Consider the following 15,020-nt stretch of genomic DNA (forward strand, 5'->3'; position numbering starts at 1 on the left):
AAGGTTGTCAACTTACTAAAATGCAAATAGGAATCATAAATGTGGTCAATATCATGAAAATAAATAAATAAAGAGATAGAGACTCAAATTAAAGGGAAAATGTCTGAAATATATTCGAACTTTGATCGAAATTGCTGTAACAATAAATAGTAATGTGTCCATGTGAGCACATATATACGTTTAAAATACACTTTTAAATAGTGCAAGGGGTAAAAGGTCCTCCATAAAGTTTGGTATCATAACAACAATTTCGACTAAAGTTGAAATATTTTTCAGACCCTTTTCCCCAAATTAAATTGATATTTCCCCAAGGAAGCCACATAAGGCTTGCACTAATCGAAATTTTGCCATAGAGGAATTGAATTGTATGTGAAGAATAAGGAATAGAAAAGGTAATAAAAGGCGTACATACCAATAGATCAATTGGTATGTATTCTTGAATTTGAAATGAAACGAGTAATGCTTCTTAGTATGGACAAAAAAGGCCACTTAGATCAGAATAACATTTATATAAATATTCAAACGTAAAATATAATTGAATATGGAAGAGATTTATTGACAATAATAACAAAAAAGAAGATAGATATAATTCCAATATAATTAGTGCAAGTTAACTGAATAACGTAATTGATGAGTGGGAATGTGACTTATAGGTACACCTCCGGTGAAAAGTAAAAAGGCTAGTCAACCCCCTCCCCACAAAAACTTACTTTAACGCATGTTTGAATTCTTGATATGTCATACTTACATTTTTTGAATCATCTCCTTAGAATTCCCAACTTTAGTACTATTGCTTGTATGCAAGGGTGTATCTAAAGGGAGGAGTGTTGGTTTACGTGCATCATAATTCTCTTCCTAAACCATGTATATCAATGTTATATTTATATAGGTGCACCTAAGTTCAAAGAGTCTTATGGTACAATAGTTATCGAGTACATCTCTACTATTGAAGTTTAAAGTTCAATTTCTAAAAGGTTAGAATCCGTAAAATTTAAATCTTAGATTCACTCTTATTTAAGTATTTTCTTTTTCTATGTAAATGTTTGAGATAAGTCATGAGTCCTTTCCACAGAAAACAAATGATGAATAGTGCAAGAGTTGAGCAACATCCAATTAAATAGCACTTTGGAGGGTTTGATAGTGATTTTGTAATATGAGGGGACATATGGGAAAAGATGGAAAAGCATTATGTGAAGATGGATTGGATTGATACACAGCATGAGCTATTGGGGTACACAAGCATTATAGAAAAGCACATTGACTTCTCATAAAGGTGATGTAAACAGAGAGAGCAAAAAATATTAGCTCTAAATGGCACAACTTTAGCCATGCAATACCAATGTCAAAGATGTCCACATGCATATATAGTTACACTTGCTTCTATGTTTTTTTCTTTCTTTGTTTCGAGATATCGTTGAATTCATGCAGACCTAGCGAAAAATAGGCTATTATAAGAAGACAAGATTTGTATAGGGTTTACTATATTTTAGACATGTTGCGACACGTACATTTACTCTAGTGCCCCTCTCTCTCTCTCTCTCTATATATATATATATATATATATGTTAGGCGTCTTTTTGTCCTATCAGAGATTTAGCTATGCCTATAGAAAATACGAAGAAATTCTAGTACTAACTCTTTTTATTATGTGTAATTTCATAGAGCTGATTCCAACTTGATTGGAATTCATGAGACATAATTAATATATTAATTATTGTAGTTGTTGTTGGTAGTATGAAAAATGTTTTATCGAATACTTGCTACCTCCCAACAACATAATTCTTGAATAACTCTGCTATCAACTGTTTATGTAAATGGAAAGAATTATCTAGTAGTATTTTTTAAAATCTTTGTTGAGATTTAAACTACAATTTTCACCCGCTCCATTGATAACTATATTAGGTATTGCACTATTATATTGTTGGCTCCTCTATATATGTTGATGTAACATGTTAGATATGTAGTAAATTGGGTATCATATTAGTGCAACTTTGACTTGTTGTTTGTGGCATATAGGTGTTGCAACTCATCATCATTATGTATACCCCTAATGGGTGGGATGCACCATCACCCCCACCCCCCACCCCTACCCCTACCCTCTTCAATCCTCACAATAAAAAGCCCTTCACTTCTCAACTTGATCTATTCTACTAATTTGGCTTATAGCAGAAATTTTGAATAAGCACACAGCCATGAGACCTACTTCCAAAGCATTTATTCTGTTTATTTTATTTCTCATCTTTGTGTCATCAGGTAATTTGTACTTACATATAAGGTTGTTTAGATTATTCTTTTTTTTTTGTTGCTAAAAATGACAATTATCACCTTTAATTTTCTACTTGCATATAGCTTAAAATGTGTATGATATTGATTAATCTTGTTTTTGCTTTTGCTTTATTTATTAGGTACTGTTGAAGGCAGCTTGGGCAATGGCTTAAACAGCATTCACAAATTTCAAAAGGTATTAGAGGGTACTTGTACGATAAAAGTCATTTTTCAAGAAAAATATTTTATACGAAGAAAATTAGTCATTTTTTTTATATGAACTATACTGAACTCTTAACTTCATATCACTTGCTTTAACCAACATTTAGAAATTATCATCAATTTTAAATACTCAACAAGTTTCATCAAGACAATCTTCAATTTGCTAGAATTTAAAACTTTTATTTCTCACAGCTTATGTTTTTTCTTTTTCATTTTAATTTATGTCAATATAACAAGAAAATAATACATTGCTTAGATTCATATCCTTCTTTAACCTTTGTCCTAGCCTTGGTGGATAGAGTTACCTGGTACCTGTTGCTGGTGGGAGGTGGCCAGGCAGTGGTGAAACTAGGATTTTTAATTAGGGGGTTCAAAATCTGAAAAGCTAAACACACGAACTAATCGAAGGGGGTTCAACATCTACTATATATACATAAAAAATAATTTTAACCATGTATAAATAGTAATATTTTCCGGCGAAGCCTAACACAAGGCTGGCTCTACCCTTGTGGCCAGGGCGTATACAAGAGGGGGTTACCGGGTTCACGTGAACCCATGGTACCCTCCCGAAATCATATATAATAGTGTTATATTTTTAAAAAAATATTTCAATATAGATGTGTGACCCCACTCTTGAAGTATCATATAATGTCGTACGATGATGATTGGGTGCACCTCTCTAGGTGAGGTTAGAAATTTGAATCTTTTATCTATCTTGTTTTAGTTTTTTTTCTAAGATTTTGTAACAGGTGTGGAAAGATAAAAGTTAATTTTGGACCTATAATTTTAAATTTTTAATGATTTTATGTAAAAAGAACCTAATCAGTCTAATTTATATCTTAGATCTACCTTTTCGTAATAATGCACCCATCATCAATAAATCCTGGATACGCCTCAGGTGGCAGGTATCACGTGGAATTAGTCCATATGCACGAAAGCTGGCTCGGACACCACAATCATAAAAGAAAATCCTTCTTTAACCTTTATATCGTTAGAGTGCATATATATATATATATAAACAGAATCTTAGGTCAATCATTTACAACTCAAGTAATTAAATGTCATTTGACTAATTATAATTAAACTTTTGTTGCAAAATTTGATCAGGGGATGAGAGAAATACCAAGAAAGTTGATGGTGGTGGATGCAACGTTAGATTATGACTATGCAGGACCTAATCCCAGGCATGATCCCACTAGAAAGAGAGGTGGCAATCACCCTTGAAGAAACTTTGCATACTGGGGTTCAAAAGAATCAGTAGTTTTGGTTCAAATTCTATATTTTTATGTTAAGAAATCACGTAAAATATGTATAAATAATTAGTCAAAAACTCAGTAAGCTGCGTTTTCTAGAATCCAGAGCCCATAATTTCAATATCTTTATTCCTCCTATGAGTGTGTAGAGATTTTGTTTACAATATTGTTGCCTCAGGGCATAATAAGAATTGCAAGTCTCTTGATGAGATGTTGCTTGAGTTTTGGCTTGTGCCTCTCTGTTATGTAAGCTAGATAGTATTATATGTTAGCACTATTATGTTGTTTGAGTTTTGAAATAGTGAAATAAAGAAAGTTGATTAGAATTGTTTGTACATTTTTTACATTTTCGAAGAAGGAGTCTTGGTGCAACGGTAAAGTTATTTCTGTATAACCTACTAATCATGGGTTTGTGTAATTGAAACCGCCAAAGGATTTATTGGTGGACCTTTTCATAGGTGTAGCGTAATTATTAGTAAAGTAATTGGTTAAATAATTGATATTTCACTTATAATTACAATTCTTTTGCCTAAATGGAACAAATCTAGCATACAAATTCTAAAGTTATTTCAATGGGTTCAGAAATCACATGTATTTTTTAAGTTGCATACATGTTTACTCAAGAAGAAAACTTTTTTTCACTATTGATAACTTTTAAAACCATAATATGATGATGTATAAGGTAAATCCAAGTGATTCTCGAAAAAAAAGCTAAATTACATGTAATTCAAACCAACCGACTTTTGCCTCCATAGATGAATGGCTGGAGTTATGTAGCGTCAGGGGTTTAATTGGATCCTCTTTGTTAGGAAATTATAATGTATAAATAGGGTAAAAGTACAATATTTTTTTGTTATATTATATGTAAAGCATTAAAATGAGAATTATCATTATAAGGGTGTCATATTTTCTATACAAATATATATTTCTGGTGGCCAAGATCATTTGAATTATGTATTAAAGTTGTCATCATAGACCCTTAGTTAGTTCACTATTCATTCCACATTTCAACAGTTAAATTTGGAATTTTCCATATTTTTAGAATATACTATCTAAAATGCTACATAACTTAATTACCTTGACAAGCAAATGTACAAGGTATAATTGAAGCTTTATGTTCCTTTTCATACAAAAATACTATATACAATTAACTAATATTACTATCAAACTTCTAAGGGAAAATCATTGTTGATAGCCATATTCCAATTGACACAAAACTGATTGTCACTAAAGCTTGTCCCAGTTCTAACACAACATTCTGTTTCTTTACTGGTAACTTTCGCCAATCCGTCCTCCTGTAGATATATCGAAACAAATATAAAGTAGATATATAATCATACTATAATATATAGTGCTAAATTGTTAGGAAAAAAAAGTAAAATAGAAAAATCTTGTGGATATGTAGACCACAATATAAGTACTAAAAGCATGTCAAACTTTGGGAAAAAATGTAAGAAAAAAAGAAGCTCAGCCACTACAACTTAATGACCTTTTCTAATGGTGTGTAATCACATTATGTCTTCATCAAAAACTTTATTGTATTGACTTTTTTGTAGTTGATAATGATGATCAAAAGGAATTTCACAGCTAAATAAGTTTGACTATATATCAAGGGGTTCATCTGATCTCTTTTCGTTGGGAAATTACACTGTATATATAAAGGTCATAATTATTTTTCATGTATTTGTTATAGATGTTGAATCCCTTTGGTTTTTTCGTGTTTTTACTTCTTTATACTTTGAATTCCGTTGGTGAAAATCCTAGTCCGGCTACCTTTACTCAGAGGGTACAAAGAACTATCTAGCCTTAAAAGAAACTATTATTTTCATTCTCAAGTCACCTACCAACACCTTAAGTTTCTGAAATTATCAGTAAAAGTACATTGGTTGCAAAAGATCAAGTGCATACCCCAAATCAGCAATGACAATGCTGACATTATCTTGTGTCCGTCGATCCTGAAATGTAAGATCAAAGAGCTAAGTATATACACTTGTGTGCGCGTTTGGAGATTGTTAAGTACAGAATGCAGAGATTTTTCGTACCAAGGCTAACCGTGCAAGAGCTTCACAGGCTATCTGTTAGGAGGGAAAAAGAGGCAAGTTATATATGGTGCTACAACATTGCACACAAACTAATTAGGCAGATGATATTTCTTACCTGAACATCACCATGCTCTCGAAGCTGGTTCCTAACGAAATCTACTATTTCATCACTGAAAAAGTAAGACGAAAAACTCTAATGAGATTATGATCTTTAAAAGATTCAATTGGATGTAGTGTCTAATGATCCTGTTTTTCCAGACCTTTTCATGTAATCCCATAATCCATCAGATGCTAATAGTACAAATTCGGTATCTGATCCAAGATTCACCTGTAAAACATCTGGAGATGCTATAACCAAGTCTCCCCTGAACTGAATCCTAGAAAAATAAACAGAAACAAAGCTTTTACTTGCAAGAAGTCATAATGATGCTGAGAATAGACAGCTTGTACTTCTCGGTGATGCATGAGCTAATGCAGCATTATCATCGGTATGATTTGCAGCTCAAGCAAGAAATGGAAATTACCGAGAAATGAACTTTTCAGACCATCTGCCTTCTTTAACCCCTTTCTCCAGCATCCTAATAAGCAATGATCAGAAAGAACACGTTATTTTATTTTTCCAGGGAAACCAAGATATGCAAATGAATAGAGCATATGCTTCCTATAAGTTTAACAGAAAATCAGAAAGAACGTACTCTTTCTTCTTTGTCTTGAATCTCATATCACCAAAAGCACGGGATACTGAAATATCATTACAAATTCTTCCATTGACAATCTGCAGACAAATTATACATCCAATGTCAACACACACGCTGAATAATGTTCATCCTGAAAGCAATAGTACTGAACTCGTAATTTGCTCTTTCTCATATATTCTCACCGTTTCAAATTGTTTGTCTTACTTTCCTTTTTAGTCCGTTCCAAAAATAATGTTTCTTTCCTTTGTTGGCAACTCAGCCATTTCAACTTTCCACATGTCATGTTTAAGACCATAAGATTCAAAAGTCTTCCTTATTTCCTCAAACTTCGTGTCAAGTCAAAACCAGACAAACAAATTGAAACGGAGGGAGTATTATTTTGGCAAGTCATTTACTTGTTTGCATTTGTAGATATTGAGTTTTTGACCCGTATTTCAAGAAAGAATGCTGAATAGAAGTAGATGAATAAAACAATCGACTATTCTAGGGGACGCTGGGAGGGGTCTAAGTGTAGGAAACACACCCATCCACCTGCTTCATTTATTCTTCTGATTTCTTGGAGAGAAACCTTGTTGTTTCCATAGGGCCTGTGTGAATTGGTTAGTATCTCTGCTTTTCCAGATCGGGACAACACCTGCATTAACATTTGGGGATTCCGATGGTTAAGAAAACACCTATCCATCTCAAAGAACATATCAACAATAAGCATTTCATTGTCAGCAGGAAATGAATGCTCATTTACCACAGATGAATCTCCAACATGCGCGATAATCAGTGTATCATTCCCAACAAATACAGCAGTAGCTGTCGCACCAGATTCATCTTCCTTCTCGCTACTCTCAAGCCTTTTCCAAAAAGAAACAGCATCTAAACCTCCATACAGAATACAATATGAAACTACATGGATTCTTTTTTTTTCATTTACATGCTGCAGTAGCTTACCGGTTCAAGAGTTTCCTATCCGCATTTTCAAAAGCTTCTTGTAGTGCCTTCCTGATTGCATTTAGGTCCTTTCTGTTCAATAGCAGCCCACCTTGTAATGCTGTAACACATTCTTTATACAGCTCTTCCCTATTGATAGTACATCCGTTATCCAACTATGCAGAACTTCAAAGTAAATCTTTCTTTAAGACACATAGAAACTACATAAATCTCTTTATCAAGTAAAAGACGATATAAAGAAAAATGAAACTTTGTAAGTTATGTTGAATCATATAATCCTTCATATAAAAGAATCACTTACTTAATCATATCTTTAACACACACACCTCATTTGTGGGTCTGATTCTTTCTTTATCTGTCAGCTTTGTTATCATATTGAATTGTGTGATCATCTCAATTAAAAAGGCCTAAAGCTTAAGACTTTTAGACGAGAGTACAGTCACACAATTCAACAGCTCAACAGAAAAAGGGCCAACTACATATGCGAGAATTATTGATTTTTGACATACCTAAGGAACTTGACAGAGGAGAAGCCAGCATGGCCATCAAAAACAGCAGCATAAGTGAAGCCATCAAGATCATCCAATTGAACGATGACAGCATCATCTTCCATCTCTTCACGCGGACCTTGGACCATAGTTGAACCCCATCTGATGCCAGAAACACTGGTTAAAGGAGTCGGCGCGTCGATTGCAATTGCAGAGCAGCATCTTCCTCTTCCCTCTCCACCTCCACCTCCACCTCCACCAACAGGTTTATGTATTATGTTCTTTTTGGCAGCAATTTTGTAACTGCAAATTTTGTTTAAAAGAACCTTTTGCAAGTGGGGACTAGATAAGGCCATTGATGAAATATGGAGGAGTCTTGGTTCTCACCAGACTAAGTTAGTGTAAGATCGTCCCCCAGTAAGCAGAAATTTGCTTGGTTAAGGTTAACCAAGGATAAGAAGACTTGGAAGGCAGAATCCATAACTGATTTTTAACCAATTATTGACCACTAGTTGATAGCCAGATGGGTACTTCTTGTGGTTTCTGGGCAAGAGAATTTGGGCTGAAAACTTCCTTAAGTAGTGGCCCAATGATTGAGTAATTGTGCCACAACAATTTATATCATCTAAGTAATTCAAAAACTGGTGGTAATTTTGTTTGTGTCAGTATATGTAATGCTTTACACAATGAAACCAGTTATCTGTCTTAAAAAGGGAAATTAGCTACTATGTAAATGAAAATGTATCTGAATAGAATACGGTACTACTTTGTGCCATGAATAATTAAAGACTAATTAAATACAGAAACAGATCGTCTTCTATCTTTATAAAGAGTGTTTTTTTTTTTTGAAGTGCTATGATTTTTTTACCTCTCATCTTTTGGCATTAAATCCCTCAGGTGAAAGTGAATATACTAGAGAAGTGCTATATGAATACAGAAAGCATAGCTAACTAATGATCTATAGTAGTTCGTCTTTCAAATATCCAGGGCCTGGCTTGAAGGGGTCAGAGTCCATGTATGCTTCTGCGCGATAAACTCCAGCATCATTCATACGATTACTAAGCACGTGAAGGATAGCTTTCTTCGCACCATATTCATCTCGGTTGTTCTCAACATACTGTTTGGCCTCTGCTGCGATCTCATTGACAAAATCAAACCGGTTGTCCTCGTTCAGCAATAATCTATGAATGTCCATTGTCAATAGTTTACCCCCATCCCTTATCTTCCTCACTTGCTCCTCAAGGAATGGAATCCTTTCCATTTTGGCATCTAATGTCTCATCTTTTTTCGTCTGAAACCAAAATTAGAATAAGTAAATATACTTTCAAGCCCAATATGCAGGCTATAAGTATAATGGATGACAAATTTTCAGCATGATTCAAAACAAACATTAACGGTGAAGACTAGATTCTTTTCTCGCCCTTCCACCATCATATTTGAAAGAGAAATAAGAAAGGCTAGAAGTTTTTAAATCCTAATCTAAAAAGGTACAAAGTTTTACAAATGATAAGTCAACCACTGTGGAATTATTTTTCCAACAGAATAATCAGTATACCCCTCTCTCCGTAAGTATGCAATCTCGTGACAATCGTGTTAACCATTATCAAGGAGTAGTACTGTTGTGTTTATCTTATTGGGGCTTGGAAAAAGTTAATGTTTTTCCTAGAGAATATCAGCTAAGAAAAGCTACATAACACACTTGCACATAAAAGCTTAGAGATGTTGGAACTAAAGATTCCATCCTCCATCCTTACAAAGATTGAAGTCCACCAACCAAGAGTACACATATAGATAAAGCCCTGAGTAAGGGGGTCCATCAATAGTCACTGACTGGAAAAACACATAACAAATTCCACGCTCATGTAGTACTTTGAATTGCTGAGAGTTCATCTATTACTTAAAGAAAATTCAAAAGTTATAACATATGGGTTATCTCGAGTTCCATAATTTTGATTATACTGAATACTGATTATTTTGAAGTCAAAACAGTCAAAGTAATTATTTAACTTAATATATATAGTAAGCTAGCTGTTAGCTTTTAGAGTTAGTTTCATGGATTAGTAATAACTCAGTGTTATCACTACAAAGTTTAGATACACAGGTATGTTACTCAGGTTTTCAAACATAAGAAAATATTTATTTCTCCATAACTTTCTCTGAGCTAACCCCTTTTTTCATCAACTCAAATCCTCTATTCTAGAACTATAAAGATGTTTGATTAGGCAATAAACCCAACTGTTCACCATCGAAGCATGCCTTCAAGGTTAAATACACTCTATTCCTAGTCAGACCATAGAAGATCACCAAATGTTAGTGGATACTCTAGAGATGATTCACTATATGAAGTGAGAAAAACCAAGAGATGAAGGCTAATTTGCGGAGGAAAGAAAATATAAAAAATCCCCAAAGTTGTGCAATAAAGCTTGATGGATAAAAGGAAAATTTTAGCAAAGGCTGAAACAACTACAAGTTTGTCTCAAGAAGCCAAACCTTGACAAATATGGGTAACAAAGTTTGGGGACGTTTGGTTTATAATGCAAGAATCCTTTATGATGTGATCAATAATGAAATAATTGTTATGCAGTGATATTAGTAATGAAAAGATTGTCACATATGAGTTACTTAGTCTAAAAGGGCAGTTTATCTTTAAATAGTTTAATCTCTACATTGCTACTACATGTGCTATTATTTCTATCAAGCATAAAATAATATTAAATTCATGCATAACTTAATTCAGGTATTATTTAGTACTGCCAACCAAATGTTGCATTTTATTTATGCGGAGATAATTTTTTCCGTATAGGGCTGACCATACACTATATTATCCGATGGACCGATGCAAGAATTATGCTGAGATCAATTGTTCCTATACCATCAGCCAAAGGACCCCTTAAAAATATCATTATTCCATGAACAACCAGGAAATAACAAATAAAACTGGAATGACATAAAGAAGATTAGCATGCCTATGGGCAAGGATGACATGCCCAAATCAAGAAATAACAAATAAAATCTTAAACTATGGGGAATATGCTAGCTTTCACTCTTTACTAAGGGGCCTCATATGAAAACCTAATAGCAGGTAAAATCGTGAGACAGAACCATCTACCAAGGAATGACTTGTACTTTTAATTCAGATTACTGCTCAAAAATGATATACAGATGGTAAAAAAATTTTCTTTGCAGCAACCACAAAACCAGAATATCGGAGTATGGACATGATCAACTGTAAAAAGAACCCAGTCAGAACTTAGCCGCATACATACAAAGAAATCCCTATTAAATCAGAAGCCTTACCATGACATCTCAAGCCACAGATACTCGGGATATAGTGTTCAGCCTAAATCATTTGGACATACAACTAAGTCAGGATAACAGTACACTCTCCAAACTTGGTATTATCTACTTGCAGGGTCCAAACAAGATCAACACGTAAATGCAATACAGTGAAATCATCATTTCCCCTGCCTTCAATTTCTAGTGGGTCAGGTTTTGCATTAGCATCCGGAGAGAAGTGATGTACTAACAGAAAGCTTGAACCCCTGATGCGGGAGATCTGTTAGGTTTCAATATCTATCACTTTGCCTACAGTGGTTTGTAGTTAATGAATACATAAAGCCCAAGCAAAAAGGAAAGATGGCATCAAATGTGGATATCATCCATCTTCTAAAGACGATACAATCAAGCTCAAGTAACAATTCTAAGAATTCAAAAACTAATTAACCAAGAAACTTATCGTGCAAATCAAGGCACCCAAAATGACCAAAAAAAATAAATATAAGTCCAACCTTTAAAACAAAACAGCAAGCAAAAATGAAGAAAAGTATTATCAGCCTACAATAATAGATCAAGCATAGTCTAATATGTCTACCACAAATATGGTTTTCACTAGCGTTCTACTAAATACGTTAACTGTGTAAAACGTATTTATGCAATGTAATCACTTAAAAGCTAACTACAAGCAATTGTCTATGCCTATGACTCTATAGTAAGCATGACTTGATGTAAGTAACCTGCCAAAATCAGTGAAGTTACTACAAAAATCGACTGTGCATATAGCTTAAATCCTTTCAACTATAGCCTATACAAGGCAAGCACAGTACTTACGAAACGATCCTACTCTTATATCTAATTCCGGTAATTTCAATGGTGCACAGCGGAAAATAACATTAAAAACAAACAGAATGAAACGAGCAGGAAAACGCAAGAATTAGAATTCCTCAGCTCACCAATTTTCTTCGCCTCCATATTCGCCTTTCTCCACGGCCTTCATTTTTAGAATTCGACGCACTCTGTACACCAAACTAAAACAAAAGTTACAAACACTTGTGCAAAAAAAAAAAAAAATTACAACTGAAAATAGACTAGCGACGGCAACGAAGAACTATCACCTGCGCCCGAATGGAGAAGTTCACGCGTTTAGTATTTTCAACTGCTGCAATTCTCTGCATTGAAGACAAATTATCATTCTCCGGATTCACAAATTAAGAACGGAGACTCAAACTGGAAATCGGCGAAGATTCCGGCGAATATAAAACAGAGTAAAAATAGAAAGAGGAGCTTACGGGGAAAGTTTGTAGTGTTGAAAAGCTACTGAAAGTCAGGGTTGATGCTGCCATTGTTTTTCGCCCTTCGATTGAGCTCTTCTCCCTCTGATGAAAGGGGATAACGCAAATGATATCCTACTGTTGTTTTTTCAACTTTGCAAGTTAATTTATTGGCAGATAGACCCCTGATGTTTGAAAATGTTCCACTTATGCCTTGGTTATTCATAGAGTGATCATTTGTTTCTTGATTTTCGGAATTTTAGAGCAGTTTCGCAAATATAACATCCTGCAAGCCCTCTTTTTGCAATACTCCCTCCTCCTCTCAATTTTAGCAACAACTAAAAAAATAAAAAAATAAAGTCACCACTAAAATTGTTTCGAATTTTTAAAAACACATCTTAACTTTGCGGATATCCTATTATCCAATTGAACAACTTCAAAATAGCATGTACACCCCATTTTTCACCTAATACCACTTATACAAAAATATTTGTAAGTCACGCACTAATAGTCACTTGCCACGTGTTAAAAATAATTTTTAATTATTTTTATTTGATTTCTTTGGTTTTCTTTTTCATTTATTCTTTTTCTCTTTCTTCTTCACCTCAATTTCTATTCCATCTTTTTTTTTCTTTTTTTGTCTTCTTCTATTCCATTCCCTTCATCCTTGGGAAATTTTATTTCATGTTCTTTGTTGGTGTCTTGCAATGGACTTTTCTTTACGCTTTGTGTCCCTTTAGCAACCAACATTCACTTCTGCCTACTTACTATCACCAATTAATTTACTTATGAAAATAAATATCATCAAATAATCTAAATCTAAATATTCAAAATATCATCAAGTCAAAATTTGAAATTTAAATCACCACTTTCTCCAACTCCTTACTCCCAAATCAAGTTTTTCATAGTTTTACTATTCCCAAATCCCAATCTTGATTTGTAGGAGGAACTAATTTGTTTTTCAAAAAAAAAAAAAGAAGAAGAAGAAGAATGAACACAATAACATTAGTTTTTAAAAAAACAATGACCAGAAAGGAAAAAAAAAAAATTAAAAAAATGAAGGAAGACATGGATGCCCCAAGAAATTATGGGTAAGCTAATGATGGTAGGGAAGATGAGAAAAAGAGATTTAGAAAAAAATAAAAATATTCCTAATAAAGTAAAAAAAATTAATACATGGGTTTTTATGTTTTTCTTTTTAAAAAAAGTCAAATTGGGGTGCCACATGACAATTTTACGTTGGTCTGAAGTTGTATCAAGAGTCTTCACGCGCTTATATTTTCGTGACAACATGAGTGGTGTTAAAATTAGTCAAAATGGTATATTTATTGTGGATTTAGATAGTTTCACGGGGTAATAGGACACCTGCAAAGTTGAGGTGTCTTTTTGAAAATTCGGGACAATTTCAATGGTGACTTTATGTCTTTTCTCCAAAAAAAACTATAATCCATTCAAGACATTAGTTATTAAGTATTTAAATATTTTTATATTAATGTTTTTTAATAGTGCTCAAATTTTAATAAACAATTAATTAAATAAAGGTAATTTGGTAAATAATATCTTTTATTTAATGAGCATGAAAAGAACTAAAACAATACTTACTTTGAGAAGAAGAAAGTACATTATAATTGTACATGTACATCTTTTAAAAATAAAAGTCGAATACATATGAAAATATCAATTATATATGAATGTATGTGAAGTGCATGTTATGTATATATATCATCTAAAATGTATATTGTATGTATGTTATGAGTGTATATCAAGTACATGTTCTTAAATATAATCATAAGCATACAAATTAAAATACAATTTTCATAGATATGACATACATGTGTGTTATATAGAGAGTGAATATTGAAGAAGTCACTGGGAAATTTCTAATACAAAATTGATAAAAAGTACATTTTTTGGGGAAAACTTCGACAAAAACTTAGCAAAAATGACATGAATTTTGGGAAAATTGCAAACCTTCAAAGATGGTTATCTCCAACGAAGTAACGTTGATTCTTTAATAGCCTACTAAAACGTCGATACACCAAAAGCAACTTGTATCTAAAGAAAAAATTCAATTAACTTATTTTGTACAGTTTTGAGGCTTTCGCTCTTCAACTCAATGGGTTCAAACCTGTATCTTGAGTCACCTTCCTAATATCACTAGATTCCACCAATGATATATCAAAATGAAACTTTGAAAATCAACCATGATTTGAAGATGAAGAAAAGTTATGTATAAGGTACTAAATAGTTAGGAATATAATCTGAAAAGAGAGAAGAGTAAGATTTGGTGAGAAAGAAATATAAAAAGACTAAATTTTGGTGAGAGAAAATAACAAATACATGCTTCTATTTAGGTGTGAAACTATGGAATGTTGTGTAACGGTAGGATTTACTAGAAAATTCATAGTCATAATTTCTGAAAAATATAGCTAAGATGTATAGATATAGTAGCTATGTTAACATTAATTTTTTAACGCCAGGAATTTGTCAATTTTTGTTTTTCTTGATGAAATAAGTAATTAAGATGTATAGATATAGTAGCTATGTTACCATTAATTTTTTA

General features: G+C 33.1%; 3 protein-coding genes across 4 annotated transcripts; 1 reads left to right on the forward strand and 2 right to left on the reverse strand.

Annotated features, from left to right (window-relative positions):
- Positions 1–2,127: 2,127 nt before the first annotated feature.
- Positions 2,128–4,064, forward strand: LOC102600821 (uncharacterized). The gene is made up of 3 exons (XM_006350565.2): positions 2,128–2,253; positions 2,406–2,461; positions 3,595–4,064. The coding sequence occupies exons 1-3, from the start codon at positions 2,193–2,195 to the stop codon at positions 3,709–3,711; spliced, it is 234 nt and encodes a 77-aa protein (XP_006350627.1). The 5' UTR covers positions 2,128–2,192; the 3' UTR covers positions 3,712–4,064.
- Positions 4,065–4,793: 729 nt separating this feature from the next.
- Positions 4,794–8,394, reverse strand: LOC102595551 (protein phosphatase 2C 57). Its single transcript, XM_006350460.2, has 11 exons — positions 7,932–8,394; positions 7,423–7,551; positions 7,223–7,325; positions 7,004–7,114; positions 6,478–6,557; positions 6,307–6,360; positions 6,043–6,159; positions 5,898–5,952; positions 5,783–5,815; positions 5,649–5,695; positions 4,794–5,035 (listed from the first exon to the last, which is right to left on the reverse strand). Exons 1-11 carry the CDS (start codon positions 8,264–8,266, stop codon positions 4,912–4,914), a joined length of 1,188 nt encoding a protein of 395 aa, XP_006350522.1. The 5' UTR covers positions 8,267–8,394; the 3' UTR covers positions 4,794–4,911.
- Positions 8,395–8,656: 262 nt separating this feature from the next.
- Positions 8,657–12,596, reverse strand: LOC102596113 (protein PLASTID TRANSCRIPTIONALLY ACTIVE 7). 2 transcript variants are annotated; one of them, XM_015310123.1, is made up of 4 exons: positions 12,476–12,596; positions 12,302–12,355; positions 12,140–12,214; positions 8,657–9,201 (listed from the first exon to the last, which is right to left on the reverse strand). In XM_015310123.1, exons 1-4 carry the CDS (start codon positions 12,527–12,529, stop codon positions 8,869–8,871), a joined length of 516 nt encoding a protein of 171 aa, XP_015165609.1. In that variant the 5' UTR covers positions 12,530–12,596; the 3' UTR covers positions 8,657–8,868. The 2 variants fall into 2 exon arrangements, with proteins under 2 accessions (XP_015165609.1, XP_006350523.1); XM_006350461.2 differs by having other exon boundaries at positions 12,140–12,202; positions 12,476–12,594.
- Positions 12,597–15,020: the final 2,424 nt, after the last annotated feature.

Source organism: Solanum tuberosum, unplaced genomic scaffold (assembly GCF_000226075.1).
Source record: "Solanum tuberosum cultivar DM 1-3 516 R44 unplaced genomic scaffold, SolTub_3.0 scf00126, whole genome shotgun sequence".
NCBI classification, from domain to species: domain Eukaryota; kingdom Viridiplantae; phylum Streptophyta; class Magnoliopsida; order Solanales; family Solanaceae; genus Solanum; species Solanum tuberosum.